Raw genomic sequence first — 13999 nt, forward strand, 5'->3', positions numbered from 1 at the left:
CCATGTGAACTCCCTGCTTGGTCATAGAAACAGAGAATTGCCACGACAGCCAAATTTTTAGCAACTCACAATGCACATTTTTCAGTCCCTGACTATCAATACTGCACGTACCACAGGCAGGAGGGTGTAGCGGACGCAGAATCCTGGCTCTGAGGGGAAATACTCATCAGAGACGAAGCGCACAATGACCTGGTTTTCTTTGGAGGTGTAGCTTGCCGGTACCGACTGTGACCCACACCAGCGACCCAGAATTGTCTTTTCATTTGGATCCTCTATTTCCACAAAGTCGTACCTTGTTGAGTGAGACAGAGAAATAGAAGAGAATGATCATTTTAGTTTCTCAGACATCAACCGTTTTTAGGGCTATTTACTAAAAATAAACACCCGCTATGAGTGAGCTCTGACATATAACTGGAGATTGACAGTATGTTGAGGACAAATCTTCAGTGGATAGTGTAGAATAAGGAACTGTACTGAAAATCAAAGTATGATAACTGATGAAGACATACACAGACGCTACATGTTGTCATTGAAATATAGTTTTTAATTAAACCATGAGAACATCAAATTGTGTTTTGACAGTGAGAGCCAGGTCTTTTTTTATGCTTTCTTTAAGTTTATCAAAAGCTGATTAAACTTAGGTTTGGTATGAGCAGACAATATGAAGATCTATGATCTATAATGGCATGTTTGCTAATTCTTCATCAGGTGTTCATCAAAATTGTATTTCAATTCTCAGTCAGCAGCTCTTCTTCATTGAGCTGAGAAATGACTTGTGACTGAGCTTCGAAGAGCTTAAATTACTGTACTTTTCTGGCAGTAGAAAAAACTTAAACGAAAAGCATCATTTTGCTTGTTGCCTTGTCAAACTTGATCCAATAACTGCGTGACAGTCTCTCTCAGCTGGCCAACTTGCCACTCCTATAAACATCATGAAGTTTGGAGGCACATAGCCATGCTCACTCTGCCATTTGTGCCAACAGGCAAGCTAACCTCTCATTCACTGCTGCCAATTCGGATATTTGGATTTCAAGGACATTGTTTACCTTTTGCACTGGCTTGACAGATTCAGTTCAAGCTGGTTTCTATAAAACAACATGGAAGGGCATGAGAAATCCCAAAAGTGGATTTTCTGTGATGTTGAATAAACTGAAGGGGGCAGACAGGGGAGGGGGGAGGTCAACAAATGTATTGACTTTTTGCCTTTGATGTATAAATTCATACAGAAAGTTTGTTATCGGAACAAATAAAACTATTGGTAAAAGGTAATAATGCAAAATCTCTTTTGCGAAACCATATATTGACATTAAAACAAAACAGACAGCTATATGACCTGGTGTTCATTTATTTAAATTGAAACCACACTGGCATTACATAGCTTTGGAAAATGGTGACATATTAGTTTCGTTTCTCTGTTGTTCTTGATGGAGGTTGGTGAAAAGTAATTTACTTTTCTCAAACTTGTCATGCAGACAACACCAGAGCTTTGACAGATGGTTCATCAATAATGCAGGATGCCCTGATCATTACACATCACCATATGTTCACAATTACCATGCTGAACAGTGGTTTCTGAGATTTACAAATGCAATGACATACATACCAGCCTGTATGAACATTTACAGTCAACAGGAAGAGAGCAGAGAATTCTTATAACCTGAAAGGAGTACCTTTAAGCACACTGCAAAGAATACTGTGTTTGATATTCACAAAGCTTTCTCCCACGTAATTCTATCCCTGTATATTATTAATGGATACAGTATTTTCCACAGATATGACTCAGATTAGCAATACAAACACATTTTCCCAGTCTCCCTCTTTTCAGTCATGAGACACAGAGGATAAATGCCTTTCAGAAAAAAAACTTCCTGTCTGGGAGCCGCCAAGCACGACTCCGCTGCCATGCCAACCAGCAGCAAGACCAATCCCTTTCCAATATGCCTCTCCTCCAGTGGATTTGGTAAGAATGCTTTTCATCGTGCCTCAGACAAACAGAATAGCAGATGAGCATCTCAACTACATTGCCTCCCTCTCATCTTAGCAAAGACTTCTCGCTTCAGGCTTGCAACCAGAGCTGAACACATATCCCACCGTTGTTTGTTTTATCCCCTGCCCTTGCTGACAATAACTGGATGGGTTTCTGCAGTCTTGCTTATTTGCATCATATTTAATAGTGATACAAAAGCAGGGTATCAATTACATTGCCTCTGGGTTTTGAGGTCTGAGGGAGAAATTTATGGATACATTTTTTAACACACATGAAACATAAAGTGGCAGAAGCAGACTAAGCCAGGGGCTTACATGTGCGGGAATGTGTTTGTGGGACTGAAATGGAGTGCTTGAGAGAGAAAAAAGGAAAGAGGTTGAGAGAAAAGTTGATAGGCTTATGAATATAGCTCTCTGCTTGTGACTGCATGCTGCATTCATCTGCCTGCCAGCCCTGCCAAGAGTGTGTATCTTGGGATCTGACCAAAACCTGTTGGGGTTTGGTCATGGGTTGGGAAGGGTAAGGGGAATGAAAAATGCTTCAAAACTGGAGCAGTAGCTGCGGTGCTGACTTGCCTGACCCTGGAAAAGGATGTTGTTATTGTCTCTTTCCCCTTTTTTTGAAGTCTCTGACTAGTGCAGTCTTGTAAAGTCAGGACGGGCCAAAAGTTGTCAATCTGCACCCTGCTCCACGGTGCAACTTTCCCTCACAGGGTTTTGACAGAAACGCTAACCTCATTCGTCAACAGGCAGCCGGCACACGGCAGGTGTGCTGCATGGGCTCACATTACTTGGGCTCACACATTGTTTTTTCATCACTTCGTCTCAGACAATAAAGACAGGGCACACAAAATATAATGTGAAGCAACAGCATGAATACAGAATGGCAAAACTGAATTAGCTACTGCCCATCTTGATTAAGACTCTGGACCAAGACCAGGGCCACAGATTCAAACACCTCACTGATCAATGAAAACTATCCATTAACCATCAGTGGATAAAAGCTACACTCATTCATAGCCACATTTTCTTTTGCCCCCATATGTTCAGTCACAAGATAAATATTAATCTGGTGCTGCTATGTCAAACATCAATTGTATGCTTTGCAGACAAGTGCAGTTTAATTTGTCATCCATTAGGGGGCTCTCCAGGAACAACTACTGAGGTTACCCTCCCCCTGGTCTTCTCCACGTCCCCCTCTTTGGGCTCCTTTATGCCAACCAGTCACTTGTTATAAATTGACAGCAAGATACTGAGCATAATGCACCGGGAGTCAATCGATTGCTGGGGCTTGGAATCCCCTTTTAAATTGAATGACAAAAGAGGAAAACCCTGGAAGTAATTGAAAGTGGGCTCCTCAATAAAGGAAACGATGCGCTGTACTTATAAGTGTCTGTTTGTGTTTATGCATTTCCATTCAGAGACGTGGCACATTTAGTTTGAACTGTCCTGTAAGCAGCTAAAAATATTTAATTAATCTTGTAAAATATGCTAGTATGACCAATGTCATTGTGTTGTCTTGGGCTAAATAAATTACTATGCTGCTGGGTTTTCAATAATCATGAGCTGCCAAGGCATACCAAAGCAATTTCGCAAATGGCCACACTCTGGCTCTAAATCTTTAAAGATGAACTGCAATCCACGTCGGACATGATTTTACCTCAGATCAGCATGAATCTGGCATGCCAGCGGGGAAAGCCCCCATCTGATGAGAGCATACCAAGAAGGCAGAAGAATGGTTTGTGAAAGACTGTGCTGACTATTACTTCGAACAGCTGTACAAGGTTATCCTTTCAATTAGGTTTGGACCTTTATTGACACCCTACAAGTGTTCTCTAATAAATTCTATATGAAACAAAGGGACTTTTTGGAGGTTGACCTAATACTCAAATTAGGGATTTGAGATCAGAAACATTCACAACTGTAACTGATTATACAGTATAACCACAAATGTAAAGTGAACTTTGTCAAAGTTTTGTATTTAGGTTCTGTCTGTAGGCAAAGATTAATTAAAAAAAAAAATTTTTCATACACATTGCCTTACTTGCATATTCCATCTTCAGGGTCCTCCAGACCAAATCTCTCATCAAACGTGAGCTGGATCCTCATGTTGTTGGTCGCCACTAGTCTCCAGACTAACACGGTATCCCTGGGATAGGTGTGCGGGAAGTCAGGGCTGTGGACCATTCCTTCTCCAGATACAGTTATAACTTTTTCACGAAGAGAATCTTGCACTCCTAAAAAGAAAAAAAAGAAAGAAAAGAAAACATAAGGTTTTGTGTCCTACATTTGATATAGATTATGCACAAGTTTGATTGATAAATGAAATCAAATATCCATGGCCCTTTACTACCCATGTGTATTATTTGACTGACAAGGGCATGGTTTGGAGATGTTAGGGTTATTATTTGAAGCATAAAAGTGTGTAACGCTATGGTATCATGTAGAATATAATATTGACCAGATGTCCAATATAAAGGGTAAGACTTAAAAAAAGAAAACACCAGATTGATGCTCACTCATTGTTTTATTCACTTATTAGGTGGTTTAGTTTGAAAAACATTTAGATATCTGGCTCCTACTTACACGTGTTATCAATAGATTTCTCAGTCTTTACACAATCCACGTTGCTGAACTGAATGGTCACCTTCAAGCCTTGCTGGCTGCAGGGAAACTGTAAAGTCATCTGGTCATTTACTGTTATATACTTTTTTTCTGTTTCAAAAGGTCACAATTACCATGGACTGTTGTACTTTGCAGATGCAAAATACAGAGAGTAGTTTGAATTTTCTCCTAGCTCTGGCAATTGTTTGTTTATTTGTCTTTGTCTTGTGTGTTAGCGCCGTTAATGGACTAGCGTACTGTCCAGGGTCCCCTTATTTCACCCAGTGTTGGCTTTGTTATGGTAAATTCGATGTCTGCTAACCTTTTGTCTCTTAGATGACACCTTGTTGTAAATCCAATGTCTGCAGACTATTCGTCTCTTGATTAACACATAGAAAATAATCATTTGAATGACCATTGTTACCAGATTCTACACCCTTCCCCAAAGTGCGAGACTCTCCCCCAGGGGGTGTGGCAAGGAGACAGTTTGAATAATACACACCTGAAAGAACAAAGCCCCTTCCTCCTGTATAAATGCTTTTGATTCCCCTTGTTCTGGGTCTTTCTTCACCATGAACGCTGACTGGTGAGGACTGACCTCTTTTGCAGAAGAAAATAAACACTTGGCCGGCCGGCAGAAACACTGAAAGTCTCTATTTCACTTCTCATCAGATGTAATAGGAAGGTAAGCAAAATCTTAATAGGGAATTCAGACAAAATTTCCACGACAGCTTGCACAGACTACATCCAAAGAATTTTTGTATAATGGATGAAGCCTTCCAGTATCGGACCAACAGCCAATGCACATATACCTTAAAGTTCAATACCACGGACAACCGGTAGGTGCTGTCTCCAAAACATGCCTAGCCACAACTGACACCCACTCAAAGAAATGCATACTTTTCTCATGAACTATTCAGTTCAATTCATTTTATCTTATTTTTAGTAGTTCACAGCGAAATTCATCTCAGGGCACTTTACATGGAAAACAAACAAGTTCAATCTAAGTCCAATTAAGTACAGTCCAAATTCAGACCAACACAATCCAATTCTACTTCAATTTAATCCAATCCACTTCATTATAGGCCAATTGATAGAAATAGTAGAGCTGGAAAAAAATAACAGATCACATCAAATCTTGAGTGTGATTCAGTCTTTTTTTCCTGAGCATACATGGAGTAACAGGCAACCATGGAGAGTAGAACTCCCTCTCAACAGGAAGAGACCTTAGAGCTGCACCAGACATGCTAAGTCAGACATTTTTTTTCCACAAGTCATGACATCCATGTAAGCAACATTCCCTCCCTCTGATTAGTACCAGTGGTCCTTCTGAAAAATTTTCAGCTTTAAAATACCTTTTCTCAGCTCCGCACTCTTTTCCAAATATGGTCACTTCTGGCTCCAGAAAAGCCAACATGGCAACAGCTTTTTGTTTGCGACTTTTAATGTCATACCAGGTTCACACTATATGCCTGATCCGTGCTGGGGCTTATGTCTAGTTCACACTTCAAGATTTCTCTCTCGGGTCTGTTATGATACTGCATGCTGGAAAAGACTGAGGGAGCATGGGTGCTCTCACCAATGTTGAAACAGATCCGGCTGAGTTTCCTGCGCAGACTGATATTGTCTTCACCATGGTTGCTTGTTTGTTTTCCATTTCTGGATTTACTCTTTACATCATGTCACCTTGTCTCATCTCTTGTACGCTCACTGTCTGTAGCTCCTTGCCGACGGCTCTCTCACAATTCCCCCGCTGCTCCAGAATATCAAACATGCAAGATATTCAGTTGTAGGCTGAGACAACTCCACAAGCCTCTCAGCTCACATTGAAACTTTCATACGTAGTGATTGATGACCACTGATCAAACCCCCGATTTGCCTCAGATCTGAGCCATTTGTCAGTGATCTCCAGCTTTAGTCTACAGCAGGAAAATCTCAAAATCTTGTAAAGTGACTGGGCTTGATAAATGAATGGCCTTTCTAACCAGTCACCTTCATTTATTATCTTTGTGGTACATGATTGATACCGTTGCTTTGGACAACCCCTCCCAAACAAAACAACTAGTCCTTACTATAAAGGAAAAAGCATGTTTTTGAAAAAAGCAACAACTTATTCCCATGTTGTTGTCAGTATTTCCAAATACTGAGTGTTTAAAGCAGCTTTTCAGCATGTGGAATGTACTTTTGGTGAGGCTGAATCAGATGCTTTTCCCTATGAGCTAAGCATGGATTAATCTGCCATAAAAATATGCATTGAATATAGAGTTGTAATCGATACCATCTTTTTCCCCCATATGAAACTTGTAGAATGTCAAATAAGGTTAAATCACAAAATGTCCACATGTCCCACAACATTTTCCTGGCTTATCCCATCAGAAAAAAACTGTGTTCAAATTCTTTATTTGATTGGATGATGTTAAAGTTCCACATTAAGCTGTAGTTAATGCGAAAAGGGTTTTTTTCCACATAAAACAATCTGTCAACAGAGCAGTATTCTAATATAAGCTGTAGCTCAAAATCTTGTTTGTGTCAAAAGAGCTGTGTTGATATTTTTATAACATTTGCTCTTAGAGTTTATACTGATAAATGAATCCCATCCCCAGCCCGTCATCAGTCCAATTAAGCTGTATTTATTTTTATACCTTTGATGAACATTCTGTATTCAGGACCTAGTCTAATACATCTGACCAACACGGGTTTAATGTGTATAGGCAATGCAGTGTGCTGCTACAAGTTTATTAATATGTTAAACAGATGAGTAACCCTTTCCCCAGTGTAACATAGACAAATATGTATCTAAACACATTTTGACCTGATTACTACTTATTTTGAATATATTTGATTTAATGCTGTTATTCATATCCTGCAGCCTGATTCATTCTCCTTGCAATAAAAAGAAAACATGTGCAGGTTGAGCTTGTGTCATGTGTTTACCCTGTTTAATGTCAAATAACAGTCATAACAGAGAGAAATAAATCTATCTAAAGGAGTGGTCACTCGAAATAAGTGGGAAGAACCAACTTCTTCCATAATTATAAACTCAGAAAACATTTTCAGAGAACACACACACCTTGCTGTCACTTCTTGCCAACCTTTTCAGTGACAAATGACTCATATGTTATTTACAATATAATTTGCAGATTTACCTCTCAAAAAGTCAAAGTAATCTCATGTTTAACAAAACATCCTCATGTTCAGACAGAGGCAAAGGATTGAGATAATAACCAATGTTTCACTTGGTAGAACTAATTCTGCTTGTTCTCTTCAACAAATCATATTTTCTCCTAATCATGACAGCTCCCATCTGGTTGTTTCTGGTTTTCATTTCATTTTCTCTTGCTCTCAGATACCCTTCAGTCATTCAGTCACATAGAACCTTAAGAATACCTGGTCTCTAATTCATGCTTTTTTCATGATGCCAACTTTTTGCTTCCCTCCCCGGTTCTTCCCATCTTATATCCTACAAGCAAGGATGTTAGAGTGGGATACAAGGAAAAGGCACAAGGATGAAGGAGCCAAAACCTCCAAATAAGATTTCCTTGGTTCCATTTCATCAGCCTAAAACAAAATCCTAATGCATTGTATGCCAAATGCGGAAGATTCGTACATCAGGCCATTTAATAAGAAAAGTCTACATAGATTATACCTGTGTTTCCTTGCTATAAGCTTCCATTATAAAAATCTTCTCACCTCCTTATTTGTATAACCCACAGTTGAAAAGGTGATGAACAAAAATATAAGTGAGCATATTTAAAAGCACCCTCTGCATTGTCTTGTCAGTCTCAGTTAGAGCTCTTCAAAGTGAGAGCCCTTATACACCAAGCTGACAGCAGGTCTTAGGGCATGTAGGAGAGTTGATGAAAGTCTGTCTCTTGTATTTTCTGTATGCGCACCCAGTTTCCATTGACAAAAATCTGAAAATATTTTTTTGGGTCTGTCAGTGGGAGAGCTCACTCTGGTGACTTTGTGCAACAGTGTGCATGAGAATGGAGGTGGCAGTAATGACAGAAAGCAAACAGCTAACTTAAAGTGTCACACACAATCTTTTCTCATTTGTCATCTTCGAACAAGATACACTTTCACAACAATAAGGCAATGATGAGTGAAGAAACTAAAGACCAGTTGATGACCGTGACTCAAGACAGACCAGGTTGGTGACGGGATCAAAAAACACAAAGAACACGCTGCTATATTAATGGTTTTTTAAATATACACTCTTATACAGTCTTCTGCTTTTATCATACTAAGGAGGTAATACCAACCCCTTCTGCACTGATGAGATAGATGTCCTAGCTGGCAGCTGGAAGTTGTCTATTTTGTTTGGTCAGATGCAGGCAACGTAAGCTTTGCAATTTGAAGTGACTGTCTAGGCACCTAGGCACCAACAGTCACCTGTTGCTGGAAGATTTGAGCTGTTTTTCATTCCACATTGAGAGATAAACAGTACTTGCGATATTACCTGCTCAGGGAAAATCAACTAGGGCAACTTCGTCAGACAAAACTCCTCTATTTCAAACACCATGCAACTCCAGTAAAGACTGCACTCTCTTCATACATTACCGAGGTCACGCAAGAAATGAGTTAGCTTTAAAGGGATACAAGGTAGTTTAGCGGCAGTATAGCGATCTCTATTGGTCAAACTGAAATTCTACACTGTCGTAAAAATCCCCACCTGTACACACCCACTAACTAACCATCGTGGCGAATGCTGCCGTTGTGTTATTTAGTCAGTGCAGTTAGGTCATCTGATTCACAAGTGTAGACTGCCCACGTAAGATACTATAATCAGAGATTTTCTGTAGAGAGAACTCAGGATAATATGCTATAATACTGTTGCTGGAGGAAGTGGCCGGGGACAGCTCGTCTGGGTTTCTCTGCTCAGGCTGCTGCCCCCGCGACCCGATCCCCGGACAAGCGGCAGATAATGGATGTATGGATGTATGGATGGACTGTTGCTGATCTTGAATGGGAGTCTTCCCTCATCATGGTGTATTCGTGGAGTGATTCCTTTGTATTAGCAGACACTTACAAAAGTTACATCTGAGACAGATGTGCGCAGGCACTACCAACACACGCCGCAATAAACGCAGACTAGCTCTACACTATTCCGATTACAATCACAAATGAATCAATTTTCATTTGTAGATAACAATTCTTGTTCGGATCAAAACGCTATTCTTATTCTAATCAGGTCAGTCCGTGTATTTCTGAAGCTAGGCTACGTCTCGAACTCAGGAGGAATTAGAGCACCGTCATCACCTGTCTCTTTACGATCTAAAACGCAGATCACTATGGTAGATGAACAAGATCACGCTTGGAGAAATTTCACAAATGGGAAGTGCCAACATCGAACGTTTCATATTCAGTCTGTGAAAGGCAGAATATGAAACGCTTGGTGTTGGCTCTTCAACGCAAGCGAACACATAGCCTACAACTACAGCTAGCATACAGTACCTAGCTAAGTGCCGTAAACACAAACGACTCTTCTCGCGCATCACGACACTTCAGAAGCGGGTCGCTCCTGCTGAAGTTACATATGGGATTTTCAGCATACAGACCCCTGTTGGGAGCGAGACAGGCTTCATTCGCTTACTATTGACTTGTTTAACCTTTGGTAAACTCCTGAAGGCTGTAATTTTAGGTGAAAATGCTACCTAGTGCCCCTTTAAACTCAGGTGAGCTACTATAACCGATGAGTTCTCTTGCTGTTGAACTAAATGTGAAGTGAAGAATGGTTGTTTCATTCTTGGCTACACAGTTCATTTTGGACTGAGCATCCCTACTAACTACAGTTAGCCATCTTACTTAACGTACTTGGATACCCAGTGTAGTCCACTTCCCAGGCAACTCCTGGGTACACATCCTTAATCAAATAGGTTGTGAGGTAATGCAGCTTAGAGATGCTACCTTGCATTAAAAACCTTCAGTAGAGTTAATCTCTATGACAAAGTCCATCCTAACCCACATCGAAGATTTGGAAATAAACTAGCAGCACTGTTATTCAAGACCTGATGTTTTTCTAATTCTTTAAATAATTAGAATGACACACATAGCTTACATGTGCAAGCAAGACAGACATTAGAGATTTACATGCACGTCTTTACATGCAGAGTTTCATTTGTTTACTGTCCAAAACTGACAAAATGTGGAGAAATCCTTGCCTTGAAGGGTCTGCAATGACTTGTCACATATACTAATGTAGGACTAGCCACTCAATGCAAAATGAGCAGATAGAAGAGATAATTGACTTTGATTTAGAGAATTAAGTATGTCAAAACCCTGTCCAAAGCAATTTAAAAAATAGATTTTTCTTAAAATGTAACTTTGTGAGTCTTGGAATTGTTCTCCAGGTATCCTCACTAATGCTGTCAATCAATAGCATAACCTAGGTAGATTTAAAAGAGAAAGAAAAAAATAGAAAAAAATGCTTCTCATTTCAGCTATGACTTTGATGTTTTCATTTAGGTTTGGTGGCGAGCCAGGTGGGAACAGAATGAATGACGGTGTGCCAGATGCAAAGAAAAACAAAGCCCAGGCATGATTCCTCAATGAACAGGCTCTTTCATAACTGTGTGAAGAGTTTGGCCTCAGTTACAGGCAGTCTCACAAAGTACAGGCTACCATCTTTGCAGGATACAACAGAACATGTACTCCTTGAGGGTTGAAAATGGACAGGTTTTTACCAAACATTGTATTTAAAAGAAAAAAAAAAAAACAGGGCTACACATATCTAATAGAGTTAACAATGATATGATTCTCTTCTCCAGTAAATGTATCTCCATTTATACATCTGAATTATGTCTTTTCCTTTTTATTTTACCATGCTTAAAGTAGTTACAGCATATTAAGTTTGATTGACTGCTTTTATATCCATTTGCTGGCTCAGGAGGAAACAAGCCGATAGCTTTCATGCTATTAAAGCTTGGCCCTCCATCACAATGACATGTTTTTAATTACATACCCATTACTGTTGGCTCTAACATTCAAACTCATAAAATACACCATGAATTATGTTAAAACTTATATATGATTCTTTAATGCATACGTCCTGATGTATGTGTGATATTAGGTGTACATATGGCATTATGAAAAGCTGCCAGAAATAGTTGTATCATTATAAATGCATGTTTTTTATTTAGAAACAAAGTTATTAAATGTTGACAAAAATGTCTTTTTATTTAATTTTACAAATGTGAAAGGTTAAAAGCAAAAATTGTGCATGCTACCAGGAATTAAAAGAGAAAAGAAAGGAAAAAAAAAAGGCCTTGCCATGAAGGTATTAGGTCGTGATGAAAAGGTATTCTAGAGATAAAATCATACTTAATCCAAAAAGTCTGCTAATATTCAGCATAATCCTTAGACAGTCATCACAAGTAATTGCTGTAGCTGAGGAAACAATGTGTTTGCATTCCTCCTTGGTTCAGGTCTTTGTGCATGAAGCTCAAGAATGAAAAATCCAAGTGATTCTTCACTGTCGATCTTTTGTACACTTGCATCAAAGCAGAAAGTTCTCAAGAGTGACCTCTTTCAGAGTTTTCAGCTGCTGAAAACCAATACAGATTAAAGTAGAATACACAAGGTAAAAAAAAAACCCTTCTTATTATATAAAAGCAATGTTGTCTTTTTATGCTTCTCTCCTCAACCTTCCTATTGATGGCTTCCCTGTTTGATTTATCCTCTGTGCACTGTAAAACACTACCATTCTGGGTGTAACTTTGACTGGAATATGACCTCACTCTTAGGGTTAACCAGTGTCATCTAATGATCAGAGACGCGGTCCCCTCGAGTGAATTACCTCAAACATGACTTTTTTTTGACCTACTTCTATTTTTTTCCTGTGTGAGGAAAGTAGAGCTGACTATTAAGGGAGGAAGTGACTCTGAATAAATAGGAGCCCATACAGTGCAGCCATTGTGCTTTGTTCACACATTAGTGGCTCAGCCAATCATGCTGTTAAACATTAACCTTTCCCCTGCCAAAACAAAATTGGAACGCACATGCAGATAATCATTGATATATATGCACACTGTGGCATTAGTGCACACTGAACTATTACTAATAATTGTGTTGGTAAATATATTAACTTACCAACAATTATACAGTGCAGGGCTCCCTCCCTATTACACACATATGCACCCAAACGTCATATAGTGGCATGCAAACTGACATGCTTCATTAAAATATGAGACAACTTGAACAAATAATTTTGACCTCTCTCTGTCCAGACAGCTTATTATAACTGATAGAGAAATAAAAAAAATTAAAAAATAAATAAACAAAATTGATTTAGGCCCCTTTTACGCACAATAAAGTAACCTCTCTTCATTTATAGAGTTAGAATGTCTAAATATAATGATCAGTAGCTTTGGAGTTTATCTTTTGAATGCTGAATTGAATATATTAGCAAACAAACCATTGTCTGTCTTCTTTTCAACACACCACAAAAAAACGACATTTTCTGAATAGTTAAGATATTAGTTTACACAAACTGGAAAATCAGTTCATACTGGTATTCAGGGTTTATTCTTCTTATGTTTTTAGTAAGTTGGCAAAATCATTATTTTCACACTTTATGAGAAAGAGATTCACCCAGCTCTTCACTGTGTTTTCCCAGCAGCTCCATACATCAAAGATAACCACTCATGGCAGCTATTTCCTGTTCAGTAATCGAAAGCCAGGTCAACGTGACACTAAATCCAAATTACTTTTAATTTTAGCCGTGTTACCTGCTGATCAAAATGAATGAGAGCTTCTGAGCAGTCCTAGAGCTGAAGTAGCTTTGCTCAGGTGATGAAACTGTACCTAACAAAGATTTTCCTTCTTTTAGAGCATATGTTTCGGTCTCAATGCAATCATTCCAGCATCTGTGGCTTATTAAGGCCATGTAGCGGTTACTACAGGTGCAGTAAATTCCCAACCATGCTTAGGATATTTATTGCTTTTGGGTTTGCAGTAGGTCAGGCAAAAAGGGAGCTGAAACACGCCATGGGAACCTTTTATACCATTAGAAAAATAATTTGGCTACATGGGACCGTTCCGTAGCCATTTGATCTGCCAGACGTATGTTCCTGTACATGAAACAGGAGTGTAACATGTCTGACACAAAGAATGCCTACAAATGGTGCTGATATAAAGGTAAAAAAAGTTTGCAGTGCAAAGTAAATACTAATAAGTAATATTACTTTGGTCTCTGTAGTTAAGTGAGTAAGACTACATACCATGGTAATGACGTGTGTCTGTTAATATCAGTTTTGTGTGTGTGTATACAGTATTCTCGCAACACTTCACACATGTCTGGCTAAAAGATAAGAGGTCATCAGAAATTTCATAGATAATATCAGTCACCATGTTTAATAACAGCTACTAATGCTGAACCATACGCAAACTGGGAAATAACATGGGATTCTTT

At 39.1% G+C, this 13999-nt stretch overlaps 1 protein-coding gene across 1 annotated transcript in view; it reads right to left on the bottom strand.

Moving 5' to 3' along the window:
* The window catches only part of pdgfc (platelet derived growth factor c), a 53117-nt gene that overhangs the window by 15786 nt on the left and 23332 nt on the right, over window positions 1-13999 (bottom strand). Inside the window, exons 2-3 of the mRNA XM_075480740.1 lie at window positions 4031-4223; window positions 112-292 (exon numbers count right to left, since the gene is read on the bottom strand). Of these exons, the coding sequence (XP_075336855.1) occupies window positions 112-292; window positions 4031-4223 (374 nt within the window). The remainder of the gene's footprint in view (window positions 1-111; window positions 293-4030; window positions 4224-13999) is intronic.

Source organism: Odontesthes bonariensis, chromosome 13, assembly GCF_027942865.1.
Source record: "Odontesthes bonariensis isolate fOdoBon6 chromosome 13, fOdoBon6.hap1, whole genome shotgun sequence".
Classification (NCBI taxonomy): Eukaryota; Metazoa; Chordata; class Actinopteri; order Atheriniformes; family Atherinopsidae; genus Odontesthes; species Odontesthes bonariensis.